Here is a 19,139-nt window from a genome sequence, read left to right on the forward strand (position 1 = left end):
AAAGGTAACATTTTAACGCCGCAGTAGAGGGCGAAGAGCTTATTAAAGGCAGTATTATGCCAATTTCAAACCTTTTATGAAAAACCTTTAAGGCCACCTGTAAAATAATGTTATTTTTTCTTCAACTCTTCACAGATTTTGCTGTCTTTATGCCTTTATATATACGAAAAAAAATATCTTCATGCCAAGTACATTTTAATTCCCCTGCCCCCTAATAAAAGCTGCAGCAGAAGGCATTCATGTTTTTATTGAAAGTCAATTAAAATTTCCGATCATCTTGATTTGCATTACAGCATCATTGCTCATATTTCTCTATTATGGGATATTCTATACCCAGAGGGGTAGCTATATTAGCCTGTTGTGGCAAAAACAACAAGGAGTCTTGTGGCATCTTAAAGAGTAACAAATACACTATGGCATAAGCTTTTATGCTTCTGACGAAGTCAGCTGTGATCACCGAAACCTTATGCGATCTATAAATTGGCTAATCTGTAAGGTGCCACAGGGTTCCAATGTTTATACCTGACATATTGTCAAGATACAGATTGGCAGCTGGATTCCCCAGAGGCAAAAACTGCTTCTGTCGTCAGTTCTTCAGTTGTCAGCACAGAGGCAAAAGAGTAGTTGATCAGGGCTATCCAACGTGGTGGACTACAGAAATCGTTGGATTATAGCTCCCATTTCCCCTTACCATTGGACGTGCTAGCTAGAACTGGATGAGAGTTGTTGTCCCAACAACCTCTGGAGGGCACTAGATTAGCTGCTTCTGGTTCTCATGGCTCTGAGTTAAGATCTGATTTAAATAGGAACGTAGGAAGCTGCCTTAGATCAGATCAGACCATTAGTCCATCTAGCTCAGTACTGTCGATGCTGCCAGCAGCTCTTCAGGTTATTAAGTAGAAGACTTTCCCAGCCATATCTAGAAACACCGGGGATTGCACCTAACTGAGACCTTCCTGCATGCAGAACTTGATTGATTGATTGATTGATTGTATTGACTGTATTTATATCCCACCTTTTGCCCAAGTTGGCATTCATAGGTTGCTCACCAGGCTTTAGTATTTCTTTTCTCTAATATTCCTCCTTGGAGAAAATAGGAACAGAAAGAAGCTGCATTACACTGAGTAGCTCAGTATTATCTACTGGCAGCAGCTCTTCAAGACTTCACATATACCCAGCCCTACCTGGAGGTGCCACGGTTTGAACCCAGGTCCTTCTTTGTGAAAAGCAGGTGCTTCTACCCCTGATCTATGGCCCTGACCCTCTAAAACAGAAGAATTCATCCACCAGTGTGTTGGAGGGGCACTCATTTGAGAGCATGTCTGCAAAGGACCTACCAAACTCTTGTTCCACTTCACCATATTGACATCGTTGTTGTTGTTATCTGTGTGCTTTCTTTTCCGAAGAGCAAACCAGAGCCCAGGCAGAAATACCACTCAACATAATTTGAATTTCGCTTTTCTCTGCCTGGCTGTACAGCGGAGACCAGCATGGCCGCGTATGTAACGTACACTGCCCATCAGCTGTTTCCTCCTTTATCGCTGACAAGGGTCCCATTCATAACTCTTCCTTTTATCCTTTTTGGTGAATAAGTAATTATTCAATATAGAGAAGGCAGGATATTTGGAACGGGCTATTTAACGTGGCAGCACACCCGTAATGAAATCTGCTGTTACTGGCAACCTGAGAGAGGAATGTAACAATTCTAGCACGGCCGGTAACTCTACCCGCTTTGACGGCCTGTTTATTTGGCACGTCAGCGGACCTTTTATCCCAGTGAGTGACAGCTTCAGAAGGGTTGCATTTACTTCCATTCTATCGTGTATTGTAATATTTAATGGTGGACAAGCTTGAGTGGGACTGAGGGTAATTTGAACCTGCCTTTCCACAGAGCGGAGGCCAAGAGATAGTTGATCCCTGCTATTGTGGCGTAACGCGCACAGTGACTTTGCATTTGCTTATGGAGGATAATCTTACTGATTACAATTAAGAGGAGGGTGAAAGAAAGAACAAGAAATGGTGAAGCTGGCAAGAAAATAGTGTTTGTCTTCCTGTTCTCATAGTGTCATTTTTTGCACCAATAATCTTTCGTGCAGCTTTAGAGCATAAGCATATTTTGTTCCAAGTAGCTATTTTTGCGGTGTTCTGTCACCCCCCTCGAAAGATATACGTTCCTCTTTGTTAAAATCTCATAACGGCCTTTTAAGTAAGTGTGCAAGTGAGGTGGGTTCCTAAGTGGCAACAGAATTAGAGTGGAACAAAGCAGCTGAGCTATCATGCTACCTACATACCCAGGATTTTTTGTTTATATAATAAGCTATAAGTGGAGCCTACAGCAAAATGTTGCAGTGCTACCATCAATTCTTGCCTAGAATGCCTCTTCTTCAGGGTTCTAGCCTGCCAGCCCAAGTCCTTCTCCAGGATACTCCATTTCATCCTCCCATTCCCCCTGTTTTCCTTTTCCAACTGACACCATTCCATGGCTCCTGAGCATGCTAAGACTTCATTGGGCTGTTTGGGGGGGGATTGTTTGCCCTTGTTTTGTTTTTGTTTTGTTTGTAATTCTGTAAACCTCAGGGTTTCTGCAAGCATGCAAATGCCTTCCTCTTGTTCATGGGTTGGCAAACTAAGGCCTGGGGGCCAGATCCAGCCCAATCACCTTCTAAATCCGGCCCGCGGATGGTCCAGGAATCAGCGTGTTTTTACATGAGTAGAATGTGGCCTTTTATTTAAAATGCATCTCTGGGTTATTTGTGGGGCATAGGAATTCGTTCATCCCCCCCCCCCAAAAAAATAGTCCGTCCCACCACATGGTCTGAGGGACAGTGGATCGGCCCCCTGCTGAAAAAGTTTGCTTATCCCTGCTCTTGTTTCTCAGTGTCCCAGTTTTTCATAGTTTTGGCAATCACCAACTGAATTTGTTGTTTGCGGGAGGGAGTGGGGAGGGGGAAGCGCATGGATACAACTCTGGGAAGTGGAGGGGGAAATATTTGCTTGGCATTTTTTTGCTGCAGCAGGCTAACATGGCTCCAGAATCCAGAATCAATATAAATTCATGGTATTTTTCAGTAATAGCATGGGTTTAATTAAGTGCAGTTTGACTTGTGGAAAAAGCAAGAAGAGAAATATGGTATCAAAATGTTAATATGCTGTACTCAGTTTTCCCTGGTTTGGTTGTATATATAATTTATTGAGCAAGTTAACTAAGCTCTATAGACAACATTCAAGAAAAACATTTCAGCAAGTGCTTCAATATATGCAGGTGAAAAGTATTGTTAGCATCACCTGAAGCTATCAGGTATAAACTTGACTGCTTCAGATTTTTTTAAGAGCACTTTGGGTGCAATTGCATGCATGTTTGCTCAGAGGTAGGGTTTTGGGAGAAAATCTATTCAGTTTGCATTTGAAGGCGATCCTACCTAATCTGCTCTTTCCAAAGCAATGTGTGAACTGAAATACAGCCATCCTTGGAAAATCTCCAAATTTTGCAGTGCAATTCCCACTGGGGTAAAGTGTGCATATAAATGCATATATTGGTGTAAACACATTTTATCATGGAAAATTGCTCTGTAAAAATGTGTATATTAGGTAATTGCATACAAATGTATATATTAAGAGAAATTCGTACTAAAATGCTGCTGAATTTTCATGAAGACTTCAAAATAATTCAGAAAATGTAGTGGAAATGTTGAGAACCGAACTTCAGAATGGAAAAATGAAAAGCTGAGAGAACTTAAAATTGACAGATCCCTCTATCCCTACTCAGAAATAAGTCATGCTGTGTTCAGTGGGGCTTACTCCCAGGGTAGTATGAATAAGATTGCAGTCTTATTGGGATCAGGTTTGTCGTGAAAAGAGTTGTTTATTTCAGCCTTGGGCTTTTTTGTACAACTCTTGGTTACTACTTGTGTGAAGTGCCCACAATTGTTTTAAAAATTAAAATCTTCAGTTTATTTATCTGCAAATTTATATCCCATATCTCAGCCATTGCTCTCATACCTCTACTTTGGTAGCCTGGTTTTACTTGTGGAAAAAAGGTGGCAGATTTGAGCTCTCTAATTTGGACATTAGTGGAGTCTGGCCAAGGTAGCCTTTTTAGCTCCTGTTTTACCAAGACTTCGATTTATTCATGACCTTTGTTTCTAGAACTGGATGTAAAAAGTGCAGCCTAATTCTCAATATGCAAAAGAAGCTCCTTTAAGTACTTTTTTTGGTAACTTACCGTAATTTGTGTCTGAAGCTGTCAGGTATCCAGTGTTATGATGACTGCTGTTTAATAGACAGCTCTGGTTAAAATGAGAGAGTCTACTTTATTTTACCTGAAGTCAGGCTCTTTTTAACAGGTGTTAAATGGGTGGGAAGCATAGAAAGATTATTATAGCCATTTAAATGCTTTGTTTCCAAGAATAGTTGTTGATGACCCAATTTTCTTGTGTGTAGACAATAATAAACGCTTTTAGAGAGAGAAAATAATATTTTTTTCCTGTTCTAATGTCCGTAAAGAGATTTCTCTGCCCTTCAGTTACAGCCTTCCACTGCCTGCATTCAGTGCTCCTGTTCTTCGGTCGAAGCAAAAGTCAAAGAAGCAACTGATAAAAAGAAGAAAGAAAATGGAGGAAAGGCATTTGTCCCCAAAATATTTTTTGGAACTCGTACCCACAAACAAATTGCTCAGATTACCAGGGAGATGCGGAGGACGGCATATTCAGATATCCCCATGACTATTCTTTCTAGCAGGGACCACACTTGTGTCCATCCAACAGTGTCCAGCTGCAGCAGCAAGAATGAAAAATGTGTAGAGTTGCTGGAAGCCAAAAATGTGAGTTGTTTTGTTTCTTTACCATTTCCTGAAGAAAATAATATTCACTGCTTTTAACATTTTCTTGTGCCGTTCATGTAGTACAGTAGTACCTCTGGTAGTGAACGGGATCCATTCCGGAGGCAGAACGCAATCTGCGCATGCGCGGTCACGATTCGCCGCTTCTGCGCATGCGCATGACGTCATTTTGTGAGCATGCGCGAGTGGCGAAACCCGGAAGTAACCCTTTCCGATACTTCCGGGTCGCAAGCTGAAAACGCTCAACCTGAAGCAAACGTAACATGAAGTACGACTGTATTCAGAAGTGGAATGCTCTCCCCCCCTTCCTTATTTAGGGGTTTGAAAAATTGAGTTCAGTGTCTAGTTTAAAAAATTAGAAAAATGCAAATATGACTTCGTCTGTACATATATAGGAATAATGGGTTCTTCCTAGTAACCTCTCCCCTTAATACCAGGATTTGTTTCGTTTACGTGTTTTTAACATGTTTTGTTTTGACATATAGTCTGCTAAACTGTGGTGCTTAAATCTCATCAGGCCTCTGCGTTCCTGGAAAGTATGTTGTGTGCCTCTGTGGTAGAGAAGATTTGTCTGCACTCTTGAATCTTTTAAACATCTTTAAAATTTCTATTCTTAATTTGTTGTCTTTCATTTCCCTACATAATAACTCCCAGCGCTGAAAGGCCAGGCATTTTAAAAAACAAAACAAAACACTGCTATTACATAGTATAGAATCTGGTGTGAATCTGGAGATCATGGCCAAAAGGGTTAAATCTAAATTAAATAATTGGGTTGCAGATTGTGTGCTTAAATGTTGCAAATGGATGGTATGGTCACTATCCATATTCATGCTCCTGTGACATGGGAAGACTTCTGCCAGATATAGCGTACATATATTTTAGTTATTTTTATTTTTATTCGTATCATAATTTTATCCTGCTTTTTGCCCCTAAAGGGTTCAATGCAAAGTGCAATATAATAAAAATGATGATATGAACAAAGAGTTATAAACCAGAACCGGCTAAAACACAATTCCTCAACAGGAGCCAAAACACATTCCAAAAGCTTGGCAAAGCAGAAAAGTCTTTTCCAGGCGCTGAAAAGTTAATGAGGAGCATGCCAGCGAGATAGCGAGTCCTGGAGTCACGGAGCTTGGACACATGTTCATTATTATGATATGATATTAAGATTAATAGCTCTTTAAGAATTAAATGTGGTTAAAAAAGTGAGATACCTAGGGGTAAATATAACAGCGAAGAACAGGAACTTATTTAAAGACAATTATGAAAAATGTTGGTCTGAAATTAAAAGGGATTTAGATGTTTGGTCAAGACTGAAACTTTCTTTGACAGGACGTATTGCTGCAATTAAGATGAATGTATTGCCAAAAATGTTATTTTTGTTTCAAACTTTGCAGATTGTGGACAAAATGGAGTGTTTTGGGAGGTAGCAGAGAGATATTTCAAGATTTGTCTGGCAGGGCAAAAAGCCCAGAATTAAGTTTAAGATATTAACTGACGCTAAAGAAAGAGGGGGATTTGCCATGCCGGACTTAAAGTTGTATTATGAATCAGCAGCTTTCTGCTGGTTGAAAGATTGGCTACTTCTTGAGAACACTGATGTTTTAGATTCAACAATGCGTTTGGGTGGCATGCATATCTATGGTATGACAAGGCTAAAATACATAAGAATTTTAAGAACCATGTTGTCAGAAAAGCCGTATTTAATGTCTGGTTGAAATATAAAGACTTATTGGAAAACAAGACCCCAAGGTGGTTATCACCAATGGAGGCTAAGGCCGTGAAAAAACTCAATATGGAGGCCAAATGGCCGAAATATTGGGAAATAATAGAAAAAGATGGAGATAACTGGAGGTTGCAGAGTATGGACAAAATAAAAGATAAAGTGCGAGATTGGCTACATTATGCTCAGATTAAAGAAGTTTTTAAGTTGGATAAAAAGGTAGGATTCCAGGTGGAAAAATCAAAGTTAGAAACTGAACTGTTAGAACCCAGCTCTAAGATACTTTCAAGAATGTATAATTTGCTGTTAAAATGGAATACACAGGATGAAACGGTCAAATCAGCCATGATAAAATGGGCACAGGACATAGGGTACAACATCATGTTTGCTGACTGGGAAAAGTTATGGACTACAGGTTTGAGATTTACGGCATGTAATGCCTTGAAAGAAAATATTATGAAAATGATATACAGGTGGTACATGACCCCAGTCAAGCTTGCAAAGATATACCATGTGTCTGATAATAAATGTTGGAAGTGTAAACAAGCTGAAGGAACATTCTTTCACCTCTGGTGGACTTGCCCTAGAGTGAAGGTTTTCTGGGAAATGATTTACAATGAACTGAAAAAGGTATTTAAGTATACCTTCCCTAAGAAACCAGAGGCCTTTCTCTTGGGCATTGTTGGTCAGAGTGTGCAAAAGAAGGATCGAACCTTTTTTATGTACGCTACAACAGCAGCAAGGATAGGTAAAGGTAAAGGTACCCCTGCCCGTACGGGCCAGTCTTGACAGACCCTGGGGTTGTGCGCCCATCTCACTTAAGAGGCCAGGGGCCAGCGCTGTCCGGAGACACTTCCGGGTCACGTGGCCAGCGCGACATCGCCGCTCCGGCGAGCCAGAGCCGCACACGGAAACACCGTTTACCTTCCCGCTGGTAAGCGGTCCCTATTTATCTACTTGCACCCGGAGGTGCTTTCGAACTGCTAGGTTGGCAGGCGCTGGGACCGAGCAGCGGGAGCGCACCCCGCCGCAGGGATTCGAACTGCCGACCTTTCGATCGGCAAGTCCTAGGCGCTGAGGCTTTAACCCACAGCGCCACCTGCGTCCCAGCAGCAAGGATACTCATCGCTAAAAGCTGGAAAACTCAAGAATTACCCACACTGGAAGAATGGCAGATGCAACTGATAGACTATATGGAATTGGCGAAGATGACGGGCAGAATCCGAGACCTGGGAGAAGAACTGGTGGAGGAAGACTGGAAGAAATTCAAGGACTATCTACAAAAATATTGTAAATTGTATGATTGTTAAGAAAGATGTAAGATTAGCAAAAACATGGCTTCAACAAACTAGTTATAAAGAATATAAATTTAAATTCAACTGGAAGATGAAAAGATAAATCTGGGATAAGTAATATTTTATGATTAAGCTTCACTAAGTGTATGTTAAACCCCAAAATTTGAGATATTAAATATTGGAAAATTATATTATATGAATTAAATCAAGTTAATAATTTGCCGGTAAAATTTATGTTTAGAAAGCAGGAACAAGAGATGTGAGGAAGTCCAAAGTTGAGAATGAAATGTGGATAATGGAAAATATTATGTTATTATGTATGTTTTTTATTGGTTATACAAAATTTAATAAATATTATTATAAAAAAAAAAAGTAGCACTTTAAGCCTGCAATCACATACTTAGCTTTCTGAGAAAAAGACCCACGGAACTTAGTGGGACTTACTTTTCAGTAAACATTTATAGGATTGTGCTGTGGGGATCAATTTGGATACATTTATCCCTGTTCAGTCAGAAAGTTCATTGGGTTGTCTTCAGCTAATCACTATCTCTTGGGCTAACCCACCTAAGAACCTCAGAAGAGCCTACTGGTTTAGACCAAAGGCCCACTTAGCCCAGCATCCTGCTCTCACAATAGGTAACCAGTTAATTCTGGAGAACCTGAGCCCAGCAGCACTCTTCCCATCTGTATTCCACAGTAACTTCTATTCAGAGGCCATATGGCTTCCAGTACTGCAGGTGGAACACAGCCGTTGTGGCTAGCAGTCAGTGATACCCATATCTTCCATGAATTTGTCTAACCTTTTAAAACTATCCAAGCCATTATTACAGGTTGTGCTAGCAGATTCCATTCTTTGATGATGTGCTTTTTGAAGAAGCACTTCAATTACCTATCCTGAATTTTCCTGCATATTCAGCTACTTTGGATGACTTTTTTGTTCTATTATCATATGAGAAGGAGAAAAACCTCCCACTGAGGATAAGGACAGGGGTGGGGGACGGGAGGGGAGGAAGGAATTCTTTTGGAGGAACCTTATATTCGTAGCTCTGTAAAATAAATCAGCACTATTAGCCCACCTAGTGAATCCATGGTAAAGATAAGATCTGATGAGGACTTTCCTGTTCATGTGTGTGTCTCATATACAGTCTGGTTGTTGAAGCCTTTTCCCTGTTAGGTCTTAATAGCATATATTTTAGGAATGCTTGCATATCATATAAGCATGAAAATAATTTTATTAATCACTGGTGTGTTTGCTGCATACAGAGGTTATGGTAACTTCAGCATCTGTGAGGCAGTCTTAGGCCAAACATGTCTGAGTAGCCCATGCCACCAAATGAGCTTTGTGACTTTGTATGGATTCAAGCCCCGGTCCCTTCGGTTGTAGTCCAACACTCAGCCCACTACTTTGCATGGATGGGGTTGTGGTCCAAACCCAGTAGGCACCTTATTTTATAAGCCACCAGTGCTTTCTGAAGAATGGCTGGTACCCAACAATATCTGCATCCTTCTCCTGGCAAGGGCAACATTGAGATTAAGGAGGAGAAAGCTGACAGGCAGTGCTTTCTGTAAGAAGACTGACAGGTAGGAGTTGGTGGTGGCAGAGCATAGCCCTCTTTGCTTTTACAGATCATAGGTAAAGGTAAAGGGACCCCTGACCATTAGGTCCAGTCGCGAACGACTCTGGGGTTGCGGCGCTCATCTTGCTTTATTGGCCGAGGGAGCCAGCGTACAGCTTCCGGGTCATGTGGCCAGCATGACTAAGCCGCTTCTGGCGAACCAGAGCAGCGCATGGAAATGCCGTTTCCCTTCCCGCCGGAGCGGTACCTATTTATCTACTTGCACTTTGACGTGCTTTTGAACTGCTAAGTTGGCAGGAGCTGGGACCGAGCAACAGGAGTTCACCCCATTGCGGGGGTTCGAACTGCCAAACTTCCGATTGGCAAGCCCTAGGCTATGTGGTTTAACCCACAGCGCCACCCGTGTCCCTTTTACAGACCATAAAGGTAAAGGGACCCCTGACCATTAGGTCCAGTCGTGACCGAACAGACCATACTTGACTGCTAAAGAGAATGCAGACACACTATGCCTAGTGTTGGTAAACTCCCCCCTCCTTTTCTTTCCCCTCTGTTTTCAAGAGACTTTGTTATTTGACAAGTGTAAACAAGGTGTTAAGTCTTTATACCCTCTTTACCCCACAGGCCCTGAGGGTGAGCTGTCGTGGTAATGAGGACCAATTAACTCTGTCACTTTAGTTGTCTTTGTTTTATCCTAAGACCATATTGCAAAAGTCAGTTGATAAACGGATAACTGACAATTTGCCGAGCTAAGAGGCCGCAAGTGCGATAACACTTTCACTGCCAACCTTCCCTTAGGGTTGTGTTACAGGCTTAGCATGGATGAGCGTCTCTCGGTCAGCCTTCGTTTGTTGAAGAAGCCTTAGAGAGCTTAAAAAGGATATGATTTCAGGGACTCATTTAGGTCTTTCTGCCTCTGTTTTGCATTTAAGTAGCCATTGTGGGAAATACCAAATTGTTTTATTACTTAAAAACACACACACACAAACAGCTATAATTGAACAGGCTAGGTCACAAAAGGAGAATATGCCAAATTCTTAAGGAAATCAGCCCTGAGTGCTCACTGGAAGGACAGATCGTGAAGCTGAGGCTCCAATACTTTGGCCACCTCACGAGAAGAGAAGACTCCCTGGAAAAGACCCTGATGTTGGGAAAGATGGAGGGCACAAGGAGAAGGGGACGACAGAGGACGAGATGGTTGGATAGTGTCTTCGAAGCTACAAACATGAGTCTGACCAAACTGCGGGAGGCAGTGGAAGACAGGAGTGCCTGGCGTGCTCTGGTCCATGGGGTCACGAAGAGTCGGACACGACTAAACGACTAAACAACAACAACAAGTAATTACTTAACAAGAATCTCCTATCTGCAGAATTCAGCCCTTTTAGATGTGTGAAAATGATTCTAGATTCATAGGCACTAGCATTACACGCCTACCTAGGACACCTCTTGTGTGGTGAGATCAGAAGCATTCACTTTTAAACAAACCACAGTTCCCTGTGAATATCCAAATTTAGGTAACTGTGGTCTATTTAAACTTTTCAAGCCAGTACCTGAGTCCACGGTTTAATCCTGGCTTGTTCTCACTAACAAGAGTTTAAACAACTTCCATTGTGCTCCTGAAGGTAGGAGTCTATCAATTGATGAAGATGATCATCCAAATGTCATAGACCAAATGGAGCAAACAGCACACAGACCTAGTGGTGGGAGGAAAAAATCCTTAAATAAGAGACACGGGGGAATGATTAATGGACTTCAATGTCTGTACACTAATGCGCAAAGCATGGGTAATAAACAAGATGAGCTTGAGCTCTTGGTACAGCAAACTAAATATGACATAATAGGCACCACTGAAACCTGGTGGGATAAGTCCCACGACTGGAATGTAATAATGGAGGGATACAATGTATTTCAGAGAAACAGACCAGACAAGAAAGGTGGAGGAGTTGCGTTATATGTCAGGGATGTGTATACCTGTGAAGAGATCCAAGATTTAGAACCTCAAAGCCAAAGTGAGAGCATTTGGGTCAAAATTAAGGGAGAGAAGAATAACAGGGACCTCATTGTGGGAGTTTACTATAGATCCCCAAGCCAAACGGAGGACATAGATGATGCCTTCCTGGAGCAGATGGCCAAGCATGCAAAAGGAAGGGAGATAGTAGTGATGGGGGACTTCAATTACCCGGATATTTGCTGGATGTCAAACTCAGCCAAGAGCATAAGGTCAAACAGATTCCTCACTGGCCTTGCAGACAACTTCGTTGTCCAGAAAGTGGGAGAAACAACAAGAGGAACAGCCATTTTAGATCTGGTCCTAACCAATGTTGATGACCTGGTTAGTGGGGTAGAAGTGGAAGGATCATTAGGCGCGAGTGATCATGCTCTTCTGAAGTTTACTATACAGCGGAAAGGAGCAGCCAAGCATACTAGGACTCAATTTCTTGACTTTAAGAAAGCCGACTTCATAAAACTTAGGGAAGTGCTGGGTGAGATCCCATGGACAGTAATACTAAAAGGAAAGGGAGTTCATGATGGCTGGGAGTTTGTTAAGAGGGAGATAGTAAAAGCACAACTTCAGGCAATACCAATGAGACGGAAACATGGAAGGTGCCTAAAGAAGCCAGGGTGGCTATCTAAAGAACTTTTAACTGAGTTAAGATTAAAAAAGGATGTGTACAGAAAATGGAAAAGGGGGGAAACCACCAAAGAGGAATTCAAACAAATAGCCAGCACGTGTAGACACAAAGTCAGAAAAGCTAAAGCACAGAATGAACTCAGGCTTGCTAGAGAGGTTAAAAGCAACAAAAAAGGCTTTTATGGGTATGTTCGTAGCAAAAGGAAGAACAAAGAAACAGTGGGGTCACTCAGAGGAGAAGATGGTGAAATGCAAACAGGGGACACAGAAAGGGCTGAACTCCTCAATGCCTTCTTTGCCTCAGTCTTCTCCGATAAAGAAAACAATGCCCGACCTGAAGAATTTGGAGCAAATGATTCAGCAGAGGAAACACAGCCCAGAATAACTAAGGAGATAGTACAAGAATACTTGGCTAGTTTAGATGTATTCAAGTCTCCAGGGCCAGATGAACTGCATCCAAGAGTATTAAAAGAACTGGCAGATGTAATCTCAGAACCACTGGCAGTCATCTTTGAGAATTCCTGGAGAACAGGAGAAGTCCCGGCAGACTGGAGGAGGGCAAATGTTGTCCCTATTTTCAAAAAGGGGAAAAGAGAGGACCCAAATAATTACCACCCAGTCAGTCTGACATCAATACCAGGGAAGATTCTGGAGCAGATCATTAAGCACCTAGAGCACCTAGAAAGGAATACTGTGATCACCAATAGTCAGCATGGATTTCTGAAAAATAAGTCATGTCAGACTAACCTAATCTCGTTTTTTGACAGAATTACAAGCCTGGTGGATGAAGGGAACGCAGTGGATGTAGCCTACCTTGATTTCAGCAAGGCATTTGACAAGGTGCCACATGATATTCTTGTAAAGAAGCTGGAAAAATATGGACTTGACTATGCTACCACTCAGTGGATTTGTTACTGGCTGACTGACCGAACCCAAAGGGTGCTCATCAATGGTTCCTCTTCATCCTGGAGAAGAGTGACTAGTGGGGTGCCACAGGGTTCTGTCCTGGGCCCGGACTTATTCAACATCTTTATCAACGACTTGGATGATGGACTTAAAGGCATCCTGATCAAATTTGCAGATGACACCAAACTGGGAGGGGTGGCTAACACCCCAGAGGACAGGATCACACTTCAAAACGACCTTGACAGATTAGAGAACTGGGCCAAAACAAACAAGATGAATTTTAACAGGGAGAAATGTCAAGTATTGCACTTGGGCAAAAAAAATGAGAGGCACAAATACAAGATGGGTGACACCTGGCTTGAGAGCAGTACATGTGAAAAGGATCTAGGAGTCTTGGTTGACCACAAACTTGACATGAGCCAACAGTGTGACGCGGCAGCTAAAAAAGCCAATGCAATTCTGGGCTGCATCAATAGGAGTATTGCATCTAGATCAAGGGAAGTAATAGTGCCACTGTATTCTGCTCTGGTCAGACCTCACCTGGAGTACTGTGTCCAGTTCTGGGCACCACAGTTCAAGAAGGACACTGACAAACTGGAACGTGTCCAGAGTAGGGCAACCAGAATGGTCAAAGGCCTGGAAACGATGCCTTATGAAGAACGGCTAAGGGAGCTGGGCATGTTTAGCCTGGAGAAGAGGAGGTTAAGGGGTGATATGATAGCCATGTTCAAATATATAAAAGGATGTCACATAGAGGAGGGAGAAAGGTTGTTTTCTGCTGCTCCAGAGAAGCGGACACGGAGCAATGGTTCCAAACTACAAGAAAGAAGATTCCACCTAAACATTAGGAAGAACTTCCTGACAGTAAGAGCTGTTTGACAGTGGAATTTGCTGCCAAGGAGTGTGGTGGAGTCTCCTTCTTTGGAGGTCTTTAAGCAGAGGCTTGACAACCATATGTCAGGAGTGCTCTGATGGTGTTTCCTGCTTGGCAGGGGGTTGGACTCGATGGCCCTTGTGGTCTCTTCCAACTCTATGATTCTATGATTCATTCCCCAAGTTTGGATGTAATGGAGAATGGTGGTCTGTGTAAAAGTGGATGTTTCTTACCCTGAAGCCACAAACGAGGGGATGATAAACCCATGACTTGTCAGTTTGTCTGTATAACAAGAAATCAAGATTTCCCATTGCATTTGAACTCCACCAATATGCTGCATTTCACCAGCCCTGCTTGAGCTGATTATTATTATATCTGGCTGTGTTTCCCCAGGAACTCTGGGTGGCTGACAGCATATATCAGAACATACTAAAACACCAAACATTAAAAGCTTCCTGATACAGGGCTTGCCTTCAGATGTCTTCTAAAAGTCAGATGGTTGTTTAGTTCCTTGACATCTGAAGGGAGGGTGTTCCACAGGGAGGGTGCCACTACCGAGAAGGTCCGCTGCCTGGTTCTCTGTAACCTCACTTTTCGCAGTGAGGGAACCAGCAGAAGAGGATCGGAGGAGGACCTCAGTGTCCAGGCTGAACGATGGGGGAGGAGACGCTCCTTCAGGTATACTGGGCAGAGGCCGTTTAGGGCTTTAAAGCTCAGTACCAACATTTTTAATTGTGCTCGGAAACGCACAAGGAGCCAATGAAGATCCTTTAGGACCGATGTTATATTATCCTGGCGGCCACTCTCAAGTCACAGTCTAGGTGCCGCATTCTGGATTAGTTTTTAATTTCTGGGTCATCTTCAAAGGTAGCCCCAAGTAGAGCACTGCAGTAGTCCAAGCAGGAGATGACCAGAGAATGCACCACTCTGGTGAGACAGTGCAGGCAGGTAGGGTCTCAGCCAGCGTACCTGGTGGAGCTGGTAGACAGCTGCCCTGGACACAGAATTGACCTGCGCCTCCATGGACAGCTGTGAGTCCAAAATGACTCCCAGGCTGTGCACCTGGTCCTTCAGGGGCACGGTTACACCATTCAGGACCAGGGAGTCCCCCACACCTGCCTGCCCCCTGTCCCCCCAAAACAGTACTACTGAATACTACTGATACTACTGAAATAAACTTCTGCAAAACTAACTACACTGAGGTGCAGCATTATTCCTAGCAGTGCATATTTGAATCTTGAATTTTTAAATCATTTACTTCTAGGGCACATCTTGTTCTTACTACCATGGAGTCCATAAGCTTAGCGAACATCATGCCTTAAAATCTGCACGTAAGAAATACCAGGCTTGGGACATCGAAGACCTAGTGAGCCTCGGGAAGAAGCTACGTGCCTGTGCCTATTTCGCAGCTCGAGAGCTTATGGCGGAGGCTAGGATTGTGTTTTGTCCTTACAACTATCTTCTAGACTCACAAATAAGAGAGAGTGTAAGTATATTTGCAAGCACGTGTTTTAACATTTTATTTATTTATTTATTTATAATTGTCTTAAGAAATAATATTAGTGAAGGTCAACCTGAAGGAAATTTCATATGTTGCTGTGTAAAAGATCTTCCTATTGTCACAAAAAGGAAGAGATTGTGATTTGCATCCAATGAGCTGTGAACAGAGGGAGAAAATATATTAGTGATGTTCCATGAACACTTGGTGCCCAGTCGCAAGCAAAAGATTTCTCACACTGCCCTTCATCTAAAGATCACAGGGCTTTATGAGTCAAAACCAACACTTTAAATAGAGCTTGGAAACTAATTGGCAGATGGGCCACAATCAGTGTAATATGCCCTAGTGAGCAACCTAGTCGCCAAATTCTGCACCAGCTGAAGTTTCTGAACCATTTACAAAGGCAGCCCCATGTATAAGACTGTTGCAGTAATCTAACCTAGAGGTAACCTCTCATCTATCTGGTCTAGAGAACCCCCACTAGCAGTGCCTTTGTCTTACCTGGATTGAGCTTCAGTTGGTTGGCTCTCATTCAGTCCATTACCGCGGCAAGACAACAGTCCAGCACATCCATTGCCACACATGCAGTTATAAAGGTAAAGTACAGCTGTATGTCATCAGTATGTTGCTGACAACATACTTTAAAACTACAGATAACACCACCCAGTGGTTTCATGTAGATGTTAAACAGCAAAGGGGATTAAACTGAACCATGAGGAATGCCACATTGAACATTAAATGGGGCTGAAGAGCACTCTCCAAGCATCACCCACTGGAAACGACCGTCCAAGTAGGACCATTACCATTGCAAAGCAGTGTCGCCCACCTCTAACCCAGACAGCCACTCCAGAGTGATACCATGGTTTGCTGCCAGAAAGCAAACCATGGTTACTCTGCTGGGCTGAGTTCATAGATGTGTGAAGCAGGCCAGTGACTGGCCCAAGACTATTCAGTAAGCTTTGTCTCCTGTTTTGTTTATTGTTGTTTTGACCATCATTGTCACATTAGCTACATGACTATAGATACATTCACTAATACAATATTGAGGGGTAAGCTTTGTCACTGAGTGGAGATTTGAACCCAGGTCAAACACTTTAACCATTATCCACAACTGACATCCTCCTTCCTGCAGGTTTTTGTGTTGTTGTTTTTTTAAAAAGGAAAATCCATAGCCTGGTAAAGCAAAATTTGCAGTTTCACTGCTAACCGAAGAAATCATGTGAATTTACTGGATACTTGATTTTAGTTTTTGTTGGTTTTCATGCTTTTGCAGATGGAGATTGACTTGAAAGACCAGGTGATCATATTAGATGAAGCTCATAATATTGAGGATTGTGCACGGGAATCGGCCAGCTACAGCGTGACGGAAACTCAACTCAAATTGGCCCGAGAGGAGCTGGACACCATGGTGAATAACAACATTAGGGGGAAGGATCACGAACCATTGCGTGCTGTATGCTGCAGTCTGACAAAGTAAGAGGAAGCTAATTTACCAGAGATAGCTTTCGGTGTTGTGAACCCAACTGTCTTGGGCTGGGGTGGCAGTTGCTGTCAGAGAAAGATGGATGCCAGTAGCAAGGAGCGAGATGAGAGAAAGGGTGCCCCCTTCCTCCTTTGCCTTTAGAAGCTGGGGAGGTGGAGGCAGTTTTCCTGGCTCCCATGCCTTGCCCCATCTACAGAGTGGAGATATTCCCTAGCAGCAGGGGAGGAAGCTAACCAGCCAAGAGGGGAGACTGGGCAGCCAGATGGGAGCCAGATGGGCTGAGCCAGAAGTTCTCTTCCTGTCGATGAGAACTTGGCACCACCTACACTGTTGGGCCCACACGGTGGAGAAGTGTGTGCCTCAAAGCACACCAGTCTCATAGGGAGACACATCTTGCTTTTAAAAGCTGGCATGAGAGGCATGACCATTTGCTGAAACATCTTTGCAATTTTTTTCTGGTCTTGGGCCCCCTGGTGCTATTCTCAGACTTTCTAGTTGTGTCTGTAGCCTGGCCTGTATGGCTGCAAGCCTTAAATAAAGCTCTTTCTTACCCACACCTTCTGTTTTAGTGTTCAGGAGTCCTACAACATTCAGTTAAACTGAACTGTGACTATAGTCCTCTTGTGTTTTACTATTGCCATGGCTATTTAAAGCCTCTAGAAGAGGTAAGTCAAGGCATAGGAATAAAAGAAGCTTTATACCAAATCAGACCATTGGTCCCATCTAATTTATTGTCTACACCAGCCTTTCTCAACCTTGTGTCCACAGATAATTGTCATACTGCAACTTCAATATTCTCTAGTTAGCAGAACCAGTGGTTAGGGATGATGGGAGTTTTAGTCCAACAACATGTGGGGACCCAAGGTTGAGAAAGGCTGGTCTACACACTAATGGGCAGGGGTCTTCCCCAGCCCTACTGGGAATCAAACCTGGAACCTTTTGTATGCAAAGCATGTTCTGCATCACTAAGCTGCAGCCCTTCTCCCTGTCTGTTAAATAATTAAGATAATAATGATGGGGGAAATCTTACTGATTGACAGCTGAGTCATATGCACAATAGGCATATGATGGATCTGTTGCTGGCCTGTTCTACTTCAGTCTGTATCAGGAGTACTGAGGTCTCTTCTCGTATAGAAGCTACCCTTAGATACAGAAACCTGTGTACCATTTCTTCCTAACATGGCCAGTTTGTGTGTGTTTTGTTTATTTGTTTATTTTAATATGTGTGAGCATCCAAAAATTCAGTCTCCCCCCCCAACCTGAAATTTTTCCATTCCCCAGCAGAACAATTTACATGAGTCTGTTGGTTGGGTAGCTTGGCATAGATTCTGTGAGTTTATGTCTTCTGGAGCAGTGTCAACTCTAGACCAAATTGGTTTTCAGAACAGATCTGTTTGTTAATTTTACTCATTCAAAACTTTGTGCCTTCCCATTACCTCTTCTGTTCTATGAATGTTCAAGGGGCGGGAAGTGGAGGTGGTTGCTACTGAAACAGAGATGGTGAATTTTTTCATGGTGGCTTTTCAGATCTTAAAAATGTTTTGCATCGTATGAAAGGAACATAGCTGAAGACTCGAAATGCCTGAAGTCTTTTAACCTTATCAGGAAAACTCAGGTTGATCTCGCTGTCAAGTCTGCCAACAGAAGTGCAGGCAGCAGGCGGAAAGCAATAGATGAGACATAAAGCGGCCAACAATTAAGACTGTTGATAAATAAAGTGGTGGGGCTGCCAGCTAAGAAATCCAGTTTTATAACAGTCCTGTACTAGTTACCATGCAATACATTTTTAGAGCTTTTGCTTATCATGCCTGTTGGTGGCCTGAATCACACTATGGGTAACCAGGGCCATGCACCAACTAAGCTAAGCCATGGTTTCGCTTAATGTATCATCTAAATCCAGGCTTGCAGTTAGGCTCTGCTCCTTGTAACCATAAGCTGCAGCCAAGGTTTGTTATTGGCTAGAGCTTGTGGTTAGCGAGGAGAGAGTTTAAGCACATGCCCATGTTCAGAGAACATGCACATGGGAGTAAAAAGGATTGGAGAGGCAGAATGGTTGCAAGCCCCATCTTGGGGAGTCTGCACATTTTCTTGGTCTTGGCAAGTCATTAGCTTGGTCTACTGTCTTGTGCCAGCCAAGCCCATGTCTTTAAAAGTAGTTCCAGTCTTGTGAAACTACCAGGGTTAGAGCCAAACCAGCCTCCTGGAGCAGGACGTTGCATGACACGGATGCTACCCCAGAGGAGGCCCTCCTATTTGTGTGCATTAAAGCATTTGATTACTTCCGTAGTGTGTGTAGAATGGAAGGTCCAATGTACAA

At 42.8% G+C, this 19,139-nt stretch overlaps 1 protein-coding gene across 6 annotated transcripts in view; it reads left to right on the top strand.

Moving 5' to 3' along the window:
* Positions 1 to 19,139, top strand: part of BRIP1 (BRCA1 interacting DNA helicase 1) — a 229,597-nt gene that overhangs the window by 28,258 nt on the left and 182,200 nt on the right. For all 6 annotated transcript variants that reach the window (XM_079955409.1, XM_079955411.1, XM_079955408.1 and 3 more), the window contains exons 7-9: positions 4,523 to 4,819; positions 15,106 to 15,327; positions 16,613 to 16,812. In XM_079955409.1, the coding sequence (XP_079811535.1) occupies positions 4,523 to 4,819; positions 15,106 to 15,327; positions 16,613 to 16,812 (719 nt within the window). The remainder of the gene's footprint in view (positions 1 to 4,522; positions 4,820 to 15,105; positions 15,328 to 16,612; positions 16,813 to 19,139) is intronic.

The sequence above is a fragment of the Podarcis cretensis genome (assembly GCF_951804945.1).
Source record: "Podarcis cretensis genome assembly, chromosome: 15".
Classification (NCBI taxonomy): Eukaryota; Metazoa; Chordata; class Lepidosauria; order Squamata; family Lacertidae; genus Podarcis; species Podarcis cretensis.